The sequence below is a fragment of the Cuculus canorus genome, chromosome Z (assembly GCF_017976375.1).
Source record: "Cuculus canorus isolate bCucCan1 chromosome Z, bCucCan1.pri, whole genome shotgun sequence".
NCBI lineage: Eukaryota > Metazoa > Chordata > Aves > Cuculiformes > Cuculidae > Cuculus > Cuculus canorus.
This window is the reverse complement of record NC_071441.1, coordinates 75,214,758-75,237,903: the sequence shown is the minus strand read 5'-3', so window position 1 is coordinate 75,237,903 and position 23,146 is coordinate 75,214,758. Positions and strand designations below refer to the sequence as shown.

At 43.5% G+C, this 23,146-nt stretch overlaps 1 protein-coding gene across 1 annotated transcript in view; it reads left to right on the top strand.

Annotated features, from left to right (window-relative positions):
• SKOR2 (SKI family transcriptional corepressor 2) overlaps nucleotides 1–22,269 on the top strand; it is a 37,784-nt gene extending 15,515 nt beyond the window's left edge. The window contains exons 6-10 of the mRNA XM_054054554.1: nucleotides 3,676–3,741; nucleotides 4,135–4,233; nucleotides 9,555–9,622; nucleotides 18,650–18,714; nucleotides 21,776–22,269. Coding sequence (XP_053910529.1) covers nucleotides 3,676–3,741; nucleotides 4,135–4,233; nucleotides 9,555–9,622; nucleotides 18,650–18,712 — 296 coding nt within the window. The 3' untranslated portion in view covers nucleotides 18,713–18,714; nucleotides 21,776–22,269. The remainder of the gene's footprint in view (nucleotides 1–3,675; nucleotides 3,742–4,134; nucleotides 4,234–9,554; nucleotides 9,623–18,649; nucleotides 18,715–21,775) is intronic.
• The last annotated feature ends 877 nt before the right edge of the window (nucleotides 22,270–23,146 follow it).

Sequence of the window (23,146 nt, the reverse complement as noted above, 5' to 3'; positions counted from 1 at the left end):
ATGGTAGACCATTGACGCTGTGGGCTTCCTAACGGAAAGCTCACCTGGTAGGAGCAAGCCACAGGGCTTGTTGGCAGGCATTGTGTGCTCTGGGATACTTAAGTACTATCTGGGAATCATAGAGCGGTTGCTGGGACATGAATGAGGGGATTTAGGTTGGTGTGGTTTGGCACTGCAGATGTAGTGAGAAATGTAGAGAGTATGCGCTGAGGACAAGGCACGAGATGACATGAGTTATGTTCCTGATCCATTGGAGCCTTCCGCTGGGTGAATCTGTTGCCTGTTGATGTAGCTGAGTGGTCTGGCCAGGGTGAAAATTCTTAGCTGCTGTTTGAAAAGCACTTGAAGAGATCTTCCCAAGGAAGGGTTGCAGGGGATGCCTCTAGAAGGCACAGCATGAAGACGTAACCTGACTACCACTGGTTTGGCTTTGCACAATGAGAGCCAATGTGCAGTTATTTTTGGGGAGAATAAGTTTAGAAACATTTCTGTTTGTTTCTTATGTTAAAAATTAAAATCTTAACTACTTCAAGTGACTGTAGAGCTAGTGAAATGGTGGTGTCTCAAGAGCTGAGGTTGTGTCAACATGTGAATTGGGACCTCTTATTTTCAGAGTACGGATTAGATAATTCAAGGTACGTAATTTTTGCTTTCCTCCACGTGTGGATATTCACATTGCAGCTTAGGAAAGCCATTTCTTTAAAATACAGCCTGTGTCCCTTTATTCTAGAATAACCATGTCTGTGCACACCTGAGCTACTCGGGAGGACCGGTGGTGCCAACTGCTGTAGCTGAGGCAGTTTAAACTGGCTATGGATATTTCGTCTGCTTTCACCTGGCTGAGGGAGCATTGGATTTTCCTTAATAAACCAAAACAGGCTTGTCTCGGGCAAAAACGGTGTGTCCGTACCAGGCTGCCCAGTATTGAGCATGGCTGTTGTAAACGCTGCTGCCAGTTTGCGCACAGATAAGACCCACGAGAGTCACGGTGGAGCTGTTAGAAGGGGAAGTGATTTTTCCTTAGACTGATTAAAATTCTTTGGGCTTTCTGTTTGTTTGTTTTTAAACACCTATTTAGCTTTTAATTAACATTTAAGAGAAAGGAAGCTGGTTAAATATTCAATACCTCCTCCCTTTCAATTAAGGTAGAACAGTACACAACGCATGATGAGGCCTTTGGGAAGTATGGAAAAACGGAGAAGAGCAGGCTCCTGATTATCATTTTCAGGGGGACTGGAGAGGTGAAACCCATCTGATTATTGTTACCATTAACAATAATAGTGTTTAGGCTTTTTCTTGAACACCAGAATGCAATTTTAAAATGCAGTTATTCTGTAAAACCGTATGCGCTAAGTTTTGCCTTTAAATACGTTTGCTTTTCCCACCCTGTTCCTTACTTATTTGGGGGGCAAGGATGGGGAATTTTCTAAGCCTTTTCGTTAGCTTAGTAGGTAGGCTGGAGAAGTTATTATTTATTCTACGTGTTTTCATTTTGGTGCAATTCTTTCAGTCTGAGCAAGTCGGCAGCCTCAAACCACACGGCCCTGAAAGCTCAACTGAGCAAGTGGAAAAGAGCGCTGTTGCCGCCACGCACTGTGCTGGGATCACATCTCTTCCCCGTTCCCTTCTTGCCCCTTGAATAATCCTGTTGCCTTCTGTCCATGAGTCTGTGTTCTCTCAGAACTGCGCATAAACATTTAGGAAAGAATGCCTCAATGAAAGAAATTGATTGGAAAAATATACTAGTGTATATAATTCAATAAATACCCTTCCCAAACCTAAATTCTGTCTTTTTTTATGTTGCCTACCCTTGTTCCTAATTTTTCTAAGAAAATACTTATTTTGTTAGAAATCCCGTTTAAAACAAAATTACGTTAACTGAAAAAATTAAGACCGTTTTACGTTATGAAAGCACCTCAAACCACTGCTCAAAAAGTGATGTATTTTTCTTTTTATTTTCAAGCTTGCTATTTCTTTTAACATGGTGAGGCAACTTACCTGCAGAAAACACTTTGTTTATATCAAATATCGTGCAGAAATGATTTTTTTAAATCATTGTGTTACATAAACAGATTTTTAAAATGGAATTGCTGGCACCAGACATCAGCTGTATAAATGTATATCCCTGAATGAGTGGTTGCTTTTTCCTAAGGAACAAGGAGACAGCAGATGCTAAAACGCATATCTGTTGGATATATTTCATATCTTATAACTTCAAGGTTTACTGGATATAAGAACGCATTGATTTTTAAAACCAGAAATATATGTTTTGCTGAAAGGTTTCTGACTGCATGTAAAACAAGGCTTTCCAGTTCAACTTTAAGATTAACTTACTGTGATGACACATCTTAAAATGCATGGGAACAGTACAAGGTTTTTTTAGTAGCTGCTACTTTATCTGTTGTGTGGTGACCTATTCAGTGCTATGACTTCTTATTCTCAAAAAACCTCAAGGTATTTCCTATGTGATTCTTCTTTCCAAATACGTAAACGCATGAGTAGCTTTATGTATGTATCTGTCTTGTGATCGCTCATCAGCAGAGTTAATGATGTGTATTTACTGGCTGGACTAAACCAAAAATTAGTCCGGTTGGTTCAATAAACAGTTAATTACCAAGTATTTTCCTAATTATTGAGAGTCTGTTTCTACCGCAGCTGTAAATAATAGAAAACCTCCCATAACTTTTAGCTAAAGTGGTATTTTTTTTCTTTTAAAAAATATTTTTTTCATGGCTTTTTGTTTCAAAGGCCTGTTTATAAAAATTAAGACAAAAATTTCACAGTTCTAGAGGATAAAGGAAACAGCCCTGGTTGGAACTGGATGATCTCTAATGTCCCTTCCAACCCAAACCATTCTCTGATTCTATATTTCAGTCAAATCATCATTCAGGTGAACTAAACACCTTGAGAATATTTTTTTTCCTTTCTTTATTTGATTTGTAAGGGAAAAAGTCTGGAAAAGTAGCATGCATGTATGTGGAAATAGTCAAGTTCTGTTATCTAGAAAATTATTTATGCGATTAGAAGTTCTGTGAGCAACCTGAGACTGAAGCGTCTGGATTGGTTGACCTTAGAGGTGTATCCTTTAGATGCAAATACCACTAATGTCAATTTTATCTCAGCTGGGTATAAATTATATCCATTTGCGACAAGCCCGTGCTATAAAGCTATAGAAGATGAAGAAGTCAAAGAGCTGATGAAGGCCAAGAGGCTGGTGCAAAAAGGATTTTGCCTGTGGATTTGGGAAGAGGGTCCTGCCCAGCTAGGTAGCATGGGCTTCACATTGTGAAGAGAGGAAATGAGGCTGTGGAGAAAGCTCTGCTCCTCTCTTAGACCATTCCTAGTCGTCCTCTGGTAAGAACATCTTCAAAAGGGCTTAGAGCGAAAGAGCAGGGCTCCGTTTGGGAGACCTCTCCCAGGCTCGGAGGAGACCTCAAGTCTTGCCTGCAGGAGATCGTGGCATTGGTAGATACTTTACTGAACCGTAAGCAAATACAAGTCCTGCAAATGTTTGTGCTACGCACGCAGGGATGTGTAGATAAACCTCAACTCTATTGTCTCTGTATTTTTTTCCCCTTTTAACTCCAAATTCTCTGAAGCAGTTGCATAGTGAGGGAAATACTGATGAAAAGCAGTATCAGTAAATCAATAACTTTATTCTTTCTGTTTTTTAAGGTGAACACACGCAAGAAACCAATTCACCTCATTCGCTGAAGAAGGATGTAGAAAACATGGGGAAAGGTAAAATAAATAAGGGCCTCTTGTGTTTTAAAACTGCTCTTTGTTTTAATAGAATATAAGGATAATAGGGGGCACTTTTGTTCTGCACCATATTTTAAGCTTGTCAAGTAACATATGAATAATATATGGACCTTTGGGTGGATATAATTGAGATTAATGCATATATATCAATCAATACATGACACTGTAATATAATACTTTAAAATAATATATTGCATTGATTTATATTCATGGCTTTCTGCACAAAATCTATTGTAGGTCCATGCAACACTTTTTTTTTTTTTTAATAAATGCTAAAATATTTTGTCTTACAGTAATGAATTGCTCTGCAGCTGTTCTTTCAAGAATTATTTCTACAGATTAGCAAAACCACTTTTCTTTTCTCTTTGTTAGAGGAACTCCAAAAGGTTTTGTTTGAACAGATCGACTTACGGAGGAGACTAGAACAGGAGTTCCAGGTGTTGAAAGGAAATGCGTCTTTCCCAGTTTTCAGTAAGACATGTACCTGTGGTTTTGGTCTTATTTGTGGGTGGGTGGTTGTCATTAAGTTGTTAAAATCGGAGACATGTGCTCTCAGTTGTGCTGCCAGGGTTGATGGCACTTTTGCTGTGGCTTCTCAGGCTGCTCAAGCAGGTCTTTGGTAGGGAAAATGAGAAGCTGGATGTCTAATTTGGGGTACAGCTTATTGGTTTTGAGAACATTGAATACAGTGAGTACACAGAAATACGTTTGGGGCTTCTCAGGGTGCAGCGATGTTCGTGATCTTAACGAGCTTCTTGGAGGCTTTTGAGGACAGAGTGCTTCATAGTCACCTTTAAGTGGTTCTGGCTGACGCAGGGGAGCTGATTTTAAGGAGCAGAAAGAGTTGTTTGACTTTTTGCTCTTGAGATGGGCTGTTTGAGACAGCCCTTTCACTGCAGCTCAGCAAGGTGCTGCTATCTAGGGGTGGTGCAATGTGCTAGGCACATGTTAAATGAAAGAAAACAAAGTCCACACTTAGGTTTTGTTGTGAAGCTGCCAGGAAGCTGAACTGCACGCAGAGGGATATGGAGAAGACCTATTGGTTGAGGCCTTTTGCATTCACTGGCAGCAACAGGGGAAAGCAGGCTTCCAGGATAAATCCCACGTTGACCAGGACAAGGTAGAAGACACACTAAGGGCTCTCTTACACGCAGTGAATGTAGTGTTACAGAGCTGGAGTGAGCAGGGCATCTCCATTGCTCTTTGCCTGTCTCTTACACAGCACAGAGATCCATGCCATTGTGCAGGTTTCCCTGTGCTTAGCTGGCACGGCTTGGCAGCTGCCTGCCCAGATAGTCCCCTAGTCCCATATTAAATACAACCTAAAGGAAAAAGCTTGTTTGCACCCATCTTTTACTTCCTCATGAACTCCAGAGGAGGTCTGACAGCATCTCCATTCAGTATTTTCCTAATGTTGATGATGTGAGGTTTTATTTTAACTCTGCTTTTTAAAACTCTCAATTTTTGTCTTTGTTTTCCTGTGAGGCTGTGAGTGGATGGGGCACTACAGAGTCACTTGGCTCGTAGTAAGCCGAGACAGACTCGTTAAAACCTTCCCAGACTGATTTTCAGGCTCTTCTGCCAGTTGCTGATTTCTCTTAACTCCTGCGTGACAGAAATGTTTGACCAGCACTTAATGCAAAATGCCATTGTGCTGTTTTACCATAGTTTCTTAAAGAGTTAGAAACTCTTTAGAAAACTCTAGTTTCGTTAGTCCTCTGCGTTCGTTTGTAAAAGCTCCAGGGACAAAAACCAGTGTTGCCAGTATCCATGAGCTAAACAAGCCAACCCACTGCCATAAGCTGCTGAGCGTGGCACCTCCCTGAGCTGCAGGAAAAGGTGGGAAAGCAGTCAGCATTTTCCTGTTATTTAAAGAAAATATGTTTGTTCCCTTTCTGTAGCATCAACTGTGGTGAGTTCAGGGAAACAAGGAAGTGTGAGGGCTCTGGGAATGACTCCATCTTTAGCCCAAATATCGAAAGATGCGGGCAGCTTCATAAATAAAGGAGAAGAGCTGCCTGAGGTGATACAGATATTAATGAAAGGAGGATAACCTCATCCTTCAGTTTAAATTCAGTCATTACTTGGCTTTGGGAGTGAGGTAATTTTCAAATAATTTGTGTAGATCCAAACTCCAATGTGTGGTATTGACGAAATGGCATCTTGGAGTCCTGCCATTCAGGTCACTCATTTATCCTTTTGTTCCTCTACAGTAAAATTAATGCTCTGTCATTGTCTTGTAAATAAACACTGCAATTAAACTGCATGAAATACAATTCAAATAAAAGAAAAGGACGTGTACGGCTGACCAAGGAAGTGGTGACTGTGTATGCCAGCTTGAAAAATATGTGGTTTCAACATACCACAAAGTAGTGGTCAATTTTCTTGAGGATTAAAATAGAAAACAGATAATGTGCTATAAACAATATATACGAGTGACCGTAAAACCTATTTACAGATTTAGATTTACCAAAAAATCCCCCCCTGCTCTGCATATAATAAAACAAGAAAAAAAAGGTCTTTGTAAACTAAGTAAGTGTAAAATTCTAAATAACTGTGGTTTGTCCTCTGGAGCAGTATGTGTTCCGGCAATAGAGATGGAGTCTGTGCCAGGCTCTCGCTGTCAGACGGGGCTGCTGCTTTAGGCTAGGAGTTAGAAATTATTTGCTTTGCCCTGCTTCCCATGTCACTACCTGCCTGTGGTGGAATTGGATAAGGAAAAGCTAGGGAGAGATCAAACTAAAGAAAAGGGGAGACAAAGTTAGAATTGTATTGATGGATTTGTTGTGGCTTGGAGACACCTGAGGCTGTAGGAGTGAGTGAAGAGCAGGCAAGTAACAGGCTTTATATCCCAGTTTGGGTCGTCGCAGCATCGGGCTGAGTGGCGGTAGGGACTGAATCTCTGTCCCATCCCCAAAGCTGCTGAGGGCAGGAACACGCAGCCAGGGTGATGCTCAGTCACACGAGAGGTGGTGGTTCTGCCTGTGCTCTGCACCGTCTGCAGATAAATAAGAAGCCTTTGAATTTTAAGTCCTCTCTGCCCTTTTTAAAAAGGAGAAAATTCATCCTCGTTTCAGCATGGAGCCAGTTATGTGAGATGTGAAGGTAATGCTGTGTCTCACTAGAAAATGCTCCTGTCAGATTAGCTGGAGTTAACTCCAAAGTTACCTTTTTTTTGGGTCTTGCATTTGGAACCGAGCACGTTTGGAGTGTTTGGAGATGCTGATAGCATCAAACCACCACTCACAGCAGTGCTACGCGGTCTCGTGTGTAAATGGCATTTGGTTTCCATGTTCTCCTCAAGGAGATCGCTGTTAAATGAGAGCTGATCTTATTTGCAAGCTCGTTGAGCACTACTACGCTGCACGCTTCTCTGTGGCTTTGGTACCTGCCTGAAATGCTACTGTGGTGTTTTTTAAATGGGCAGACCTTGTCCTCTGCTGTTTGCACCTTTATTTTTTATGTTGCTGTTGTACTTGAAAGCTGCAAAGGAGCTTTTCCTTTGCCTGTAAGATCTCTCAACTCGAAGATCTCTTGAAGAAAATAAAGTAAAGTCAGATCACTTAAAGAAAACAAAAGAATTTGCTGTCCTGATAGAAACACGAACACCTGTGTATGGTGACAGCGTGTGCTCCCAGAACCCTTTGCTGGTTTGTAGCTTTGGAGTCGGCTGGCACGCATTTTGTCCGGCTGCATTTAACAACGTGGTAATAAAATGGTGGAGATGTAGTCTGGGTAGTTAAAAGTATTTAATTTTGTGTTAAGAAAACTATTTAAATATTCATATCTTTTCTCTTGGGTCTTGCTCATGGCTTTGTCTGTAAGCATTCAGACTCGGATAAATGCTGCCGGAAAAAACACTATCCCTGCCATTAATATCCCATTTCCACTGTGAGCTTGGACATTTGCAGTGCAGGACTGAGGAAGATTTCTGAGCTATTTGTTCTGAGAGGTGATGAGCCTGTGAGGAGGCTGTCGACAGGAAAACATGGAGGAAAGAAGGAAAATTTCTCCATATAGCCTTCTGGGAGTGGAGCTGGAGGACCTCAGTAGTAGCTAGCACAGATCCTCAGTGACCGGGACAGGAGGTGGTCACATTTTTACACTGCATGGCTTTTTGGAGGTTAGGAAGAGCGTGATTGCAAACCTGCTTTATATCTCTTGGCTTCTTTTTCTGGTCAGGTTGGAGTAAATTGAAAAATTCTATAGGCATTTACTTGAAATCTGATGAAATTTGTTAAGATGGTGTCATCGTGTCCTTTTCTGCATGGCAGTGATGGACTCCGATGGTTTTAGCCTGACAGATTTTCTCACTCTTTCTTTGTTTCATTGGTGTTTTCTTGTTGTCCTAAAGTACTTCCCTGCCTTTTAAACAACAACTTGCTCTTTGTTCAGAGAGGGCAAAATTCTTGTGTGAAAGTGGGCAGAGGTTGTAAATAAACCATTTTAGCTGTCTTTGCCTTGCCCTTCTCCAGGCCCCATGTGTTGAAGCACTCCATGCTGTTTTCTGTTGGCATTCACCTTGCTTCTTCCATGGTCTGGGACAGGCTTGTTTATCAGGTCGAAATGGTATTGTTGGAATGGATTTTCTTTCCTCTTCCATTTAGTAGTCCATCATTGCACCCAGGTGTCTGTCATGCAACTCTCCAAGTTATTTGCTTCTTGTCAATAGTTTTGTTTATATTTTTCTTTCCCTCCCCTGCAACAGCAAAGTTCTTGGACAGAGACCAGCAGTTACTCTTTGACCAGGTGAAGTTTTGCCTGAAATGATTAGTGAGGAGGAAAATAAGGGAAGGAGGAGCTGACGGAGCAGGAAGCTACTGTGCTGTACTCCAGCTCTCTAGGATCTGTCTTTCAAAGGCTTTTTCCCTTCCGAGTTCCATGCCCAGTTCATGGAGCTTTAGTCTGCGTTTTGTTCAAAGCCGTCAACTCTGTGTTACAAACTACAAATCACACCCTACATCCTTGAACGCTTACTGTTCTTATATATTGGACATCCCTGTTGATGTCAACGGTTGTATTCCAAAGTGAAGAAGAACAGTTTTCGCTCTTCTCTTCAGTGTTGGTAGAAGTTTGACGAATGACTGCAGTATCTGGCCCATTGAGAAAATCACTATGAGAATGAATGCTGATGACAGAAACCTAGCAGCCTATGTTTGCTAATTGGGAAAGCAGATGAATCTGATTTTGAGGGACCTTTTACAAGGGCATGGAGTGATAGGATGAGGAGGAATGGCTTTGAATTGGAAGGGGAAGATTTAGATTAGACATTAGGGAGAAATTCTTCATGTTCTAACAGATCCACGTTCTTAGGGGCAATGGGTATAAACTGGAGAGGGGCAGATTTAGACTAGACATAAGGAAGAATTTCTTATTTCACTGTGAGAACGGTGAGACCCTGGCCCAGGTTGTCCAGGGAAGATGTGTCTGCCCCGTCCCTGGAGGTGTTCAAGGCCAGGTTGGGTGGGGCTTGGGCAGCCTGATCCAGTGGGAGGTGTCCCTGCCCATGACAGGTGTTCGAACTGGATGGGCTTGGAGGTCCCTTCCAACCCAAACCATTCTATGATTCTAGGATTCTATAATTTTTTCAAAGTTCTTCTGTGGTCTACAGTGTCTGCTATTAGAGAAGAAGTTTTCGTTAGGCATGCATTGTAATCGGGTGAGGGGGTTTGTGGTGCTTCACAATGCCTCAGTAGTTTGAGGGATTTGGTTTGATTTCAATTGATTTGTATGAATTCTGCTGTGTGATCTCTGTATTAAACTACTATTTCGCCCCCCCCCCCCCCTTACAGATAATTTTCAAGACCAGATGAAGCGGGAACTGGCATACAGAGAAGAAATGGTGCAGCAGCTACAAATTGTAAGTTTGCCTTCTCTGCTAAAAATGTTCCCAACTCTCACTTTTTTTTTTGTTTTTTAAACACACTCAAACTTCTTGGTGAGCAGTGCAGATGTACTGTTACTGAGCTTGTATTACCTTATACTTTGCAAGATGTAAGCATGCATTTCTCAGCTAGTTTAGAGTCTTAATTACCTGGAGATTTACTTTCATACAATAACCAGATGGGTCTTCATGTTTCAACTAAACAAAATGCATTGACTCAATACCAAGAGGTGCTTCTTCACAGAGACACATGAGGACTGAATCAGTAAACCTTAAGCAATTCAAGGTTTTTACCTAGTACGAGCTGTCATGGCGTGCGTTTCAGCCTTCCACAAATTTTAGCCACTAGAAGAAGTGCTTAACCCAACAGTAATGGATCCAGTTGCCAAAGTACAGTTCAGTGCAGGCGCACGTTGCTGTTTGGTCTTTTGTACTTTCTTCTAGCCTTTTCCTATGCCTACACTTATTGGGGACGCATCCCCTTTTCCTGCAAGGAAAGTACATCCTTCCTCTGCACTGCATCATGCCACAGCTCCTCACTACTTTCTTGCTCCTGCTTCTTGTTTTAAAATCAAGAGGGACTTGGTGTCTGTTAGTGCAGCTCTAGATCATTACATACAACTGAGCCATTTTGAACAACTGACATACTCCAACCGTCGCTTGTTCTGAATTAAATACATGAGGCTGTTGCTTACTCAGATCCTGCTTAGCATAGTTTTAAGAGCTGGGCATCGTAATGAACGGGAGGCTGTCAGCTAATGCTTGTTTTGTGTTAGTCTGACATAATTCAACAGGGATTTTTGGAAGCAGGCTTGGCAAATATTCCCACTTACCTGAATCAGCCCTGTGCTCAAGCATGTACATTTTCCTTGTGCTTGCCACAGACCCTGGTGCGGAGAAGGCATTGTCCAGCCTTCTGGTACTGTCATTTTCTGATGGATGGGTTAGGACATAAAAATAAAGCTGAAGGCCAGGATTGTCAGACTTGTGCACCGATGTTTAGAGGAATTCAGGAGTGGCCTTATTTTTAGAGCTGCCAAACATTCCTTCTCCCTGTTACTGCTGACTTTAGAAATTTCAATGAGAGATGGAGGGTGCTTGAAGGAGGTTGTTTACGGAGGAAGTTCAAGTCCAGAACGTCTTTGGAGATTTTTTGCTGCTGGTCTCCATTCTTTTCCTTTACTGCATCTGAACTCCTCTGTCTCTCAATGTCAGGGAGGGAGTTTGGCTTGATCAGTGCATCGTTTTGTCACAAAAAATAGTAATTAGGATGTCATCCTGAAAAGTACTTCCCCTGCTGCTTTGAGGCAGGTGACCTGTCTGATTCCTGCTGCAAAGCGTATTTGAGCACAAAGTTTGTGAGCCCACTTCAGCCTTGTGTCACCTGAACTTGAAGCTAATTTTCTCTCACAGGGATGAAGTGGATGAACTCTGCCATTTGCTTTCTGGCCCATTTGTGAGGTTCCTTCTGAAACTCACTATCCCAGGCCTCCAGCAGGCCAGCTGTGGTGTTTTTTCTTACTTAGAAGTGGAGAAATCACAGGGTTCAGCATAGTGCTTTTTCTTGGGCAGGAAAAGAACTATGATTGTGTAATTCACACCCTTTTCGCTTCCTGATGCATGCTGCAGGAAGACTAATAGTAATTTAATCACTGAACAGAGCTGCCTGAATGTACTTACAGAGAATACCCTCAACATTTAATGCACTGCACCAACAGTTCAGGAGGTCTTCAGCCCACTGTGGCTGCCTGAGTTCAAGTGTCATTAACAGAAATGTTGTCAAATCACCAGTGAGTCTTTCTGCTCACATCTGGGTGTCCATACTGACGTTGATGAGGCAGGTCTTTGAGACCCATAAAAGGATGTTTGCATCTGAAGAACAGAGAAACTGCTGCAGTGTGTACCTTTGAGCTGGGTGCAGAGATCTTCAGTGATGTTTGTGTTGGTGACTGAAATGGAGTCAGCGCTTCTGGTGTGTGATAATCCCTGCTGTAACTTTAATGCATCCATGTGGATATATCTTGTATGGTTATTTCTAGAATTAAGATTAATGTCCTAACGATAGAATTCCTTTGGCCTTCTTGAGTTACGACGCGGGTGAATTAAAGCTTTTGGTGCAGGATACACAAAAAACATAGTTACGTTTGATTTTTGTTTGTTCTTGTTTTAACAGGGATAAGTTGATTTGTTTTGTTTTGCATGTACCTGGGATGCTTTAACAGAGCTGCCAACACCTGATTTTCTTGTTAACACAGAAGTGCAAAGAGAAAAGCATGAGTGTTTAATGTACATGCATAGCTTAATTTTATTTACAGCTTTATAGGTATGTAACTTTGTAGTATTAAGCTCAAAATTTACTGCTGTAATAGCCACAGAACTTGGCTTAATTGCTTTTTTAGTTTTACAAACAATGTAAGTTCACAGAGTCAGTTTCTTCTGGCTTTTCTCACCACTGGAGGATTAAAGCAGTTTAAGTTTGTACATCCTGAAGTCTTGTGCATGACAATGCAGGCATCTCTTGTGAGTAACAGGGGCAGGTTTTGCCCTCACAATAGTTCTGCTTGCCCTGATCTGGAATGCTTCAGGCTGCATAACTACAATGAACTGCCTTGTAGGGTTCAATGTGTTGAACATGTCTGGAATAGGACAAGGTGAAGCTAAGCCTGAAATAATTCACCAAATATAATTCACCAATATAATATATATTCACCAAATATAATTCACCAATATTCAAACACTTTCTAGTGCAAACACCCACTGCAAGGGCTGCTGGGAGGTAGCACTTCTTGCCCAGCCAGTTCCGAATGCTGAGCCTTACGCTTTTCCCTGAATTCCAGGGTGACACTGTGAAACTGCTGTGATGAAGAATTGCCATGCGTGGAGCGGAGCTGCTGTGCGGGGGCTGATGCAGGCTCCGGCTGCCCTCTGCTGCTCCCACCGGCTGCTGCACCGCAGAGGCTGGGGCAGATGGGGTCTGATGCTGGCTGACAGCTGCAGTTAAAGCAGGCTTTCACCAGTGAGAATTTATTTTGATGCTCTGTCCTCTTTGGCATCTAAAAAATTATTTTATGGCCTCCTAAAAGTCAGTTACTGGGAAAGTGGGAGGTGAGTCCTCTTCTGTTACATCCCCTGCAATGGGTGTTGATTTCTGTGGACATAACCTGACTTGGCTGCTACCTGGAGCAGTAGGACACTGAGCAGCCACCAGCACTTTCTCTTAAGAAAGGAGCTGGTCAGTGTAGGAAGTATTGCAATCTGTTTGTGCCAAGATCTCAGGCAAGTTCCAGGAGCCAACCAATCCTCATATTTAAAAGGAAAATGGATCTTAAATCACTGAATATGTTTTTCTCTTCTTATTCTTTCAACGTGCTGTCTCCCAGACTGCCAAAGTACAATATGTGCACTTGGAGGTCATATGTAAAATGCGGATATTACATATGGATTCAGACATGTATCATCTGGCTGCTACTGTTAAGTTGTACAGAAAGGACGACTGAGAGGAAATTGCTGCCAAGCAGGTTGGGGTAGATTCTAGGTTACCCAGAGAGGTGGTGGGTGTCCCATCCCTGGAAACATCCCAGATCAGGTTAGATGGGGCTCTGAGCAACCTGATCCAGCAGAAGATGTCCCTGCTTATTGCAAGGGGTTTGGAACTGGATGGCCTTTAAGGGTCCCTTCCAACCCAAACCACTCTATGTTTCTAACATGCCATGTGTGGTACAGCCTCAGAGGAGCTCGCCTGCCTGTAGAGTTGTTAGTTTCTGTCTAGCGTGACCAGAATTCCTCCTTCAGGACAGTCCAGCCTAACAAAGCCCTGAGTCAGCCCCCTTCTTGAGACTCTGCATCTGCCTGATGTTGTCTTCTGAGCAACTGTTAGTGGATCAGGTTTGAAAAGTGTGAACTTTCTTCCTAGCTGCCTGGTCGGAGAAAATACCAGAAGCAGCATTCCCAGCCTTGACAATTCTTATCTTTAAATGTTTTTTGTGAACCCCTCTAGAGCATTGCCACAGAGAAGTAGAGCAGCGGGCAGTGAATTTAAGCCTCCTGCAAACAGGCTACCTGTTCTTAATTTCCTTCCAGGGGTCCCGTACAAGTAGTTCACAGGTTCCCAGGAGGCGCTGACCACAGTTGTATCCAATCAAGAAAAGCTAAGGTGGTGTTCATCACCCTGCCATTGTGGTTTAAATAATTAAGATGAGGAGGTGATCAATGCTACTGATTTATATAGGGGTAAAATGCAGCAGGTCTTTGAGACATGTTAGAAATGTGAATTACTCAGGCAGTTCCTTGTCTTTCCAGCTCACGTGGAAAGTGTTGATTTGGTTTCATTTAGGGCTTTTCAAGTTATTTATACTCCCTTGAACTGACATCCTCCTCACCAGACTCACTTGGGCTGATAATGATGTTCAGAGCTCAGAATTAGATCCAGTGGAAGTTCCTCTGGTGTTTGGTGGCCTTCTGCTCTCAGTGCTGCTTTGAACCTACTCTGTTCTTCAGAGGCAGAAAAAGATATCAATCAGGAGCTATCCACTTGCAAAGTTCATTTCTGTCTCTGCATCATCTTTCATCCTGATCTTTAAAGATTCACAAAAAGTGTTTAAAAGAAGAAAAAATCTACCATGGGGTAACGATGAATCTTCAGAGGTATGAGATCATGTTCCTCTGGGTCCTGCTGTAATTAAGAAAAGCACCAGTAGATGTAATTCCTATTTTAGGTTGTATGTGGAAAGTAGGTGCTTTTTACAACTAACTTATTCCTTCTGTAAACAAGGAATATCCACATTTTTGCGGAGACCTCGATTGCTGTCATTGCATGTCATTCCATATTCAAAAAGTGGAAATCGGATGTAGCACTGCTTTGTTGGGATTTCTGTTTTGGTCCTCTGCTTAAACTGGTCCATCCAGATTGATTGACCTTGACAAGAATGTTAGAGGCAAATATGAGTTCAGTAGAATGGGTCTTGGATTTCTTGAACTGCATCTCGTCTTGAAGTGACAATCAAATAAGAACAGGTGAAAGCATTCCCGGAAGCCTGTTTACTGTGTCTTGCAGAATTCAAGGCAGATTTCGTTACCTTGCCCCACACATCCCAAACAGAGAGATATTTATATTTTTTTTCTCATTAATTCCATCTTCTGGAAGGTGAGGGCTGAGCTCTTCTCCCAAGTAGCAAGCAATAGGACAAGAGGAAAAGGCCTGAAGTTGTGCAAAGGGAGGTTCAGCTTGGACATCAGGAAAGACTTCTTCACAAAAGTGGTTCTCAGGCCCTGGCAGAGGCTGCCCAGGGAGGTGGTGGAATCCCCATCCCTGGAGGGATTTAAAAGATGGGCAGGCGAGGTGCTCACGGATGGTTTAGTAGTGGACAGGGATGGTGGGACTAAATGATCTCAAAGGTCTTTTCCAACCAAACAATTCTTGATTCTGTGCTTTGGCAGTTGGGATCACGCTGCAGGTCTGTTTCCATGTGTTCTGTTACCTTCATGGGATTGTTGGTGGAGATCCCCTCCGGGTGTAATGGTACAAAGATGGGAAGATGTCCTTTTGTCCTTTATGTCCTTTTGGTGATGAATGTAGCACACGCATCGCTGACTGTGTGCAGAAAAGTGAGCTGACAAGTACTGTTTTCAGCAGAATTTTATTTGCCTCTGTCTCCTTTTTTAAGGCAGGTGAGCAAAACTTTTATCATGACAATGCGTCAGGTTATGCCTTGGGTTGACAGGGTGGAGCTGTGCCTCTTTCTCCAATAAATTCAAGTGTTAAGAAAAGGAATGCTTGCAGAATTAATGGTTATGAAACACAGAATTAAAAGCTATCTTTCCTTTACAAACTGCAGATGTTCTGATCCAAAATGAGTATGTATGTACCAGACAGCCACAAGCCAGCCTCTGATATTGCCTGGGAGCCAAATCCTTTTTCACAGAATCATAGAAGGCTTTGGATCAGAAGGGACATTAAAGCCCATCCAGTTCCAACCTCCTGCCATAGGCAGGGACACCTCCCACTGGATCAGACTGCTCCAAGCCCCGTCCAACCTGGCCTGGAACACCTCAGCCATGACTTCTCTGGACAACCTGTGCCAGGGCCTGACCACCCTCAGAGTGAAGCATTTCTTCCCAATATCTTACCTAAATCTCCTCTCTTTCAGCTTAAAACTGTTGCCCCTCATCCTCTCCCTGCGCTCCCTGATCAAGAGCCCCTTCCTAGCTTTCCTGGAGCCCCTCTCAGCACTGGAAGCTACTCTAAAGTCTCCCCGGAGCCTTCTCTTATCCAGGCTGAACAACCCCAACTCTTTCAGCCTGTCCTGTGAACAAGCCTAACTCTCTCAGCCTTTTCCTACGGAAAGTTCTTCAGCAATTGGATCATCTCCATGGCTTCCTCTGGACTCACTCCAACAGATCCATGTCATTCCTGTGCTGAGAACTCCAGAACTGTCCCAGTGTAGCAGAGATCAGACATGCAGTTTAGAAACAGATCCTCAGTCCTTTATGCTTATGTGCACTTTCATTCATGTTGTGGAGCAGATCCAGAGCTTTCTAGATTCCTTCTGGATGAAGCAAAAAAGGGATGTGTTTCAGGAATGGATACGGGACTGTGCTCTGGCTCCTAACTGGTGGTCAATACACAGGACCAGACCAGAACTAGCCTGAAGAAAGCAGCGAAAACAAATATAGCATGGAGGCTGGGATGCTAGCTTCTCCTGCATCTTGCAGATCTGCTCTCATTGGGATTGTATTTCCTATTAATGTGGTCTTGGTTATAGGAAACAGATTGCTTGCTACTTAAAACCCAATGATCTGTGTTTTTGTTATTGCTGGCAGGGATGATAAGGGCCATCTTCACGCCCATTTGAGTGTCCGCATCACAATATGGATGTGGAAAAGGGGCTGTAGTGTCATGAAGAGCCCTAAATTCTGTTCTGCTGCAGCACCGGAGTTACTAAATGCTCTTCCAATGACAAAAGTAGAAGATAATATTGTAGGTGATTTAACTCCTGAAGAAAGTAGTCTTTTCCCTATTGGACACCCACCTCTCCCAGTTTCATTTATTACCAGGAGGGTGGATAAACCAATGCACATTCAAAAGACGCTGATGTGCCAAATATAGCAGAGAGGTGGATTAAGAACAGTTAATTTCTGACAGAATGTACCCCGTTGTATTATCTAGGTCAGTACGGCTTGGGAGATGTCCTATATAACTGGCGGCCATGCAATCCGATGTTGCCTGTTGGCTGTTGTGATTGGGAGAGAGGAGGAAAGCGGTTGGTGAAGCATCATGAGTCTCGGCTGAAGCGTGCTTATCCAGGCAGTTTGTTTGTGGTTCCCTTTTTAATCTAAATCATGCAAACAGGTTATCAAGTAAACAGTTTCTTTGCATACTCTTCTCTGCGACACTTTGGAAAGGAGTTCTAAAGGCTTTGCAAACACCATGGCCCTGGAAGGCAGCTCTGGTGGAGCAGAGAGCTCTCTGCTTTTCAGGGGAGCTAGAAGTAAGCTTCCTGGTGGCTTTCAGCTTCTCTGAGGGGCAGGGGTTATAAGAGCAGTCAGAGAAAACACCTGGATCCTGGGTCTTTTCAGTCTGTCAGCAGTTCGATCCCCTCAGTTCATGCACACACATTTCCCCTTTGCCAGGGAAGCGGCGTGCCCCTGAGAAAGGCTTCTGCTTTCATCAATCCAAGGCTCGTCTTCACAGACACTGCTGCTTCCTTGTGCTGCTGCTTCCCATCAGAGTGACCTCTTTTTCTGAAAGATGAAAGTATGAGTTCCTGAGCTGCAGATGCCCCTTTCTTTCCTCTCATCCTGAGCCTTCTGTATTCTTTTCCATATTATGGAAGGCAGGGATGGACAGAGATGACAGAGTGGATACTGCACTTCACACCAGCCCAGAGACACTCTGAGCACAACTCACACAGATGTCCTTATAGCCTTCATAGTATATACTATATATATATGCGCACTACATATACTCATATACTTTATAGCACTGTGGCTATGAAGTATTTAAAGCCAAAACAGGAATGCACAGAAGTGATGTTAGGTATCTGGTCAGTGGATATGGGCTTCACTGCTTCCAGTAGATTATTGGGGGGGGGAGCAGGTCACCTGAACTCTGGATTTTGCTGTCTGTTCTTTTGCTGTTTGTGCAGCTTACACTTTGCTTCTGACTTCAGCCCTACCCATCTGTCAGCTTCCAGTAACATATTTGGTGTTATTTGGGGATATAACCCAGAGTGCCTGACAGCAGAAGCAGGTCACCTCAGTGCGCAGCAGTACCTGGGACCGTAGGGAGATAGATTTTCTGATCTCACCCTTAATTCCTCCAGCAATCCTTCCGAAAGGCGACAACATTGAATTTGCAGTCACTTGGATTCCCAGCTAAGGAGAAATCTCGGAGCAATTTAGTTTTGTTGCATTCTAAAGGCCCAGTGCTGGAAAAGAGCAGTCCTGTGCTGTATTCCCAGTAGCCGCGAGCACATCATCCCACTTCGCTTCTAAATATAACTGTGTTCCCTCATATCCCTATATTCTCTGTTTTTCTTTAATTATTTGTTCCACTTCATTGGCTTCCGTCAGATTGCAAGTCAGAGATAAGTATTATGAACTTCCTAATTATAGTGTTATAAATATAAGAAGTCCCGTACTCCCAACTCTGTATTTTGACTGTGCAGAGATGAGTGTTTGTAGCCTGCTCTGTCACAGGCAGCTGATGTTTGTCATCTCACAGGTAGCAGAATGGGTGGTGACTATATTTTTGACTGCAACTTATGTAAAAAGCATCAGGAAACATCTTTTACATTGGATTTTAGGATCTGTTCTTATTTTATTTTACTTCTGCTTTAACACTTCGCAGTTTTGTAAAGAGTTTAGTCCTTCAGTTTAAGACGCTGTTTCGTAAAATGACGCAGGAGAGCAAACAAAACCTTTCATTTGCAAGAATTCGAGCATGGATGTCTCATTAGCCAAACCTTGGCTTAAAGCAATGTCTTCGTTTCTGTGTCATTGCAGATTCCCTATGCAGCAAGCTTGATCAGGAAGGAAAAGCTCGGTGCGCACCTCAGCAAAAGCTAAAGGTGAGGTTGTAAAAGAAGAGATCTTATTCTACCTGCCCCAGCTGTCGTGTTTTTCTTTGTAGGTATTGAGAGAATTAAAATGGTCCTTTTGTTGCATGATGTTACTGATTCTAGCCTAAAAACCTCTGTTGTGGGGGTGTCGCACTCCCGTCTAAAGCTGGTAACTGACACAAATGCAGAGGCTTCACTGAGGTGGAGTAAAACATTGAGGGTTTCCAGTGGGTGAATCCAGACCTGATCGCCTGAGCATGTGCTTCTGCTCTCCAGCACTGAAAAGTGGCATCAGGGTCATAGAATCCTGGAATGGTTTAGGTAGGAAGGGACCTCAAAGCCCATCCAGTACCACCCCCTGCCATGGGCAGGGACACCTCCCACTGGATCAGGAGCTCCAAGCCCCATCCAACCTGGCCTGGAACACCTCCAGGGATGGGCCAGCCACCTGGTTGCTCTGGGCAACCTGCGCCAGGGCCTCCCTACCCTCACAGGAAAACATTTCTTTCTAAGATCTCATCTAAATCTCCCTCTTTCATCTTAAAGCCATTGCCCCTCATCCTACCCCTCCACTCCCTGATAAAGAGCCCCTTCCCAGCTTTCCTCTAGACCTCCTTGGGTCAGATCCCTTCAGTGAAAGGAGGAAATACGTTGACATTTGCAATGCAGTAGAATTTCACACACAGGCAGGTGGGGATGGGGTTTTCTGCCCTTTATGCAGCTCCTTCAGCTCCAGGAAGGAGCAGAATATTTTGAGAGCTTTACAGAACTGCACCAACACTGTCTTCTGTAGTTTAGTCTCTGGCAGATGGCAGCTACCCTGCTGCTCATGTGCAGGATCTCCCTAAACCAAACACTGCATTTCTCTGGGGTGTTTTATAGAATCATTCAGTTAGTAGAAATGCTGTCTCTGTCATCAGTGGGCTGAGAGATTCCAGTTTCTGGTGCTAAACCTTAACATTTAGAATCATAGAAGGGTTTGGGCTGGGAGGAACCCTATAGCCCATCCAGTTCCACCCCCTGCCATGGGCAGGGACACCTCCCACTGGATCAGGTTACCCAAGATCCATCCATCCTGGCCTTGAACACCTCCAGGGATGGGGCAGCCACCACTTCTCTGGGCAGCCTGGGCCACAGCCTTACCACCCTCACAGGAAAACACTTCTTCCTAATAGCTCACCTAAACCTCCTCTCTTTCAGCTTAAAACTGTTCCCCCTCATCCTGTCCCTGCACTCCCTGATCAAGAGCCCCTCTCCAGCTTTCCTGGAGCCCCTTTCAGCACTGGAAGCTGCTCTAAGGTCTCCCCGCAGCCTTCTCTTCTCCAGGCTGAACAACCCTGACTCTCTCAGCCTGTCAGGGCATTTAAAGGACATTCTCTTTTTATCTGGTGAAACAAGAAGATCAGGGCTTTGAGGCAGAGGCAAAAGGCTGGTTGCCCTGCTACCATGTTATGCCACAAAATCTGGCTTCTGGATTCACTGAAAAAAAATCCCTGAGGTGGAATACGTGTTTTATTAAAAAAACAAGCTGTTCATGCGTAGAGACTTTGGTAATGCACAAGGCAGAGGTATCCAAGAGAAGATTGAGGTATCCAAGTTTGATTGTATCAGTGGTGGAGGCTTGCCTAAGCTGTGGAAGAAGCAGATACTTAAAGACAAAAGCATGAGGAGTAAGTGTAGATTAACCAGATAAACAGTATCTGTGGCCTTGAGCTCTGCCCACTGAGATAAGGAGATTAATCTGAGCATTGAGTTGGTCTGTTTTGCCCTCTTGTGCATACTTTCTTACTGACTGCCAGCATTTTGCAGTTGAGCCTACATTAATCTGAGCACTGATTTAAAATCACTCCAGTGATATTAATACTCTGAATAAAACAAAACACCTACCCCGATGAGAAGCAGCGGGTCCTGCCCCGAGCGCCTTGTCCAAACACTGGTTTGCAGGAAAAATCTGCCTGAGGATGGCAGCACCGGGTGAACAGCATCGTTTGTTCCCAGCATCAGGTTTTCATCGGCTGACATCGGCATCCCAGCTACGAGCATTTTCTGTTTCTGTGCTGAGAGAGTGAAGGATGGATGCGTTTCTCATGCTGTTTTTGTTTCCAGTGGCACTCCATCCCTGCAGACAACAGAGATTTCTCTAAGTAGACCCTAGCGCTTTTGAAAGATTAGTTGTTACTTAACTGCTAAGCTAAATCAGTCAAGCGGAGAATCACAACTGCATTGTTGAGAAGCTGTTTCAGATTCTCAGTGTGCCAGGCAGAAGAGAAGAAGTGTGTGTGCACACACATACCCACACAGTGTGCCAGGGGTTGAGGGCCCTGCGTGTGACAGAGCAGCCGCTCAATTCATGCCTGGTCATTCTTGGCTGCTCCTGTTGGGCTTGGTGTTCCTTCTCACAGCAGGTCGTCTTGCGTTCAGACACACTTCAGTCAGGGACAATTTGCACCTCATCTTAGGATGGAAAAGAATCATAGAATCGCAGAATCATCGAGGTTGTAAAAGACCTCTAAGGTCATCCAGTCCAACTGTCAGCCCAACACCACTGTGGCTACTAAACCATGTCCTAAAGTGTCATGGCTACATATATTTTGAACCCCTCCTGGGATGGAGACTCCACCGCTTCCTTGGGCAGCCTCTGCCAGGGCTTCACCACTCCTCCAGTAAAGAAATTGTTCTTAATATCCCATCTGGACCTCCCCTGCCACAACTTGAGGCCATTTCTTCTCATCCTATCACTTGTTGCTTAGGAGAAGAGACCAACACCCACCTCACCACAACCTCCTTTCAGGGAGCTGCAGAGAGCGATGAGGTCTCCCGTCAGCCTCCTCTTCTCTAGTCTAAACTATTTCAGTTCCCTCAGCTGCTCCTTTTTACTGTATTTCCACATGACTCTACAGATAGGAACTAGCGAAGTCTCAGGATGCTTCTGGAGAAGACAACTCATCTGTATCCCCCTTTTCAAGCATTGCATATAAATGTTGTAATTCTTTGGGTAAACAAACCTCAAACTTGGTGTTGGTAACATTTTTCCTCTTCTCTTTTTGTTTCCTTTCCCTATTCCCAGCAGCCCAGGATCTTTTGCAGCTGTGACCTTGTGAGTTATAACCCACCACTCGCAAACCTAACTTGTATATAGACTGAAAAAACAGGAGAGCTTGGGGATTTAAAGAACAAAACAAATCAGGTTCCTCCGAACCCGAGGACAAGTGACCTCAAAGCATCATGGACAACCATGTAAAATAGAATGTAGCAGCCATTTATTAGTAAAAACAAAACCACACGAAAAAAAAACCACATGCCTGTCCTGGATCTTTTTTTGGTGGTACCAAAGTTGAAGTCTTTGTGTTTTTAGAAGGACAACTGAATTGGATAGAGAAAAAGCTGTTGATGAGTCCTACAGACAAGCCGTGAAAGAACTGCCAATCCTTTTAATGCCACAGACACTGACAACACCTGCCGGTTCATCTGTTGCTTTTGAATTGTGATTGTTTTATGGGAAGAAATGCGTGTCTTCACCGGATGGGCCAGAACCATATTTGGATGGATGGTTGGATGGATGGATGGATGGGTGGATGCATGGATGGGTGGGTGGGTGGGTGGAAGGATGGATGGATGGGTGGATGGATGGATAGAGCAGCGTTAGCCATACTACAGTGCTTTTTAAAAGCAGACTGGAAATTCTCACACCCCTTTCCCTCACCCCTTCTCTGGTATTTTGCCTGCTGTATGAATTAAGATTGTACTCCTCTGGAAATATTTTACAGTTTAATATTGAGTGTAATTAAGAATATAATCACTGTTATCAAAAAAAAGGTATTTAACTCTGTTGTAGTTTCTTTATCATCAATGTGGATAAAAAGTCTATAATAAAAAAAAAAAAAAGAAAACTATGAGATCATAGTTGAGCTTCCCTGTGATTTAATGCTATGCTTACTCCGCTAAGGAAAAGAACTGGGAAATTTACCATAGAATCATAGAAACAGAGTGGTTTGGGTTGGAAGAGACCTTAAAGATCATCCTGGAAGGGACCTTAAAGCCCATACAGTTCCAGCCCCCCGAGCCATGGGCAGGGTCACCTCCCACTGGATCAGGTTGCTCAAAGCCCCATCCAACCTGGCCTTGAATATTGATACTTATCTCCAAGAATATCCAGTGAAAATTGTTTTAATTCAAGAATGATGTGTCAAAGTATTTCATGGCAGCAATCCTCTGGTTACTTAGAAAACTTTGGGAGTAAATTTGGTGGAATTTCGGGAAGTCCCTTGTGGATTTAGTTTAACTCTGCTTCCAAAGAAATAAAGGGAGACTTACGCCAAAATCAGTCGACTTTTGAGGACCTGAAATAGTCTTAGCTCTTTTTCTGATGATGCGCAACACCTGGTTGCCAGGGCTTTCCCGAGTGGAATTCATCTCCGTGCAAAAGGTCTCAGTCCTAAGC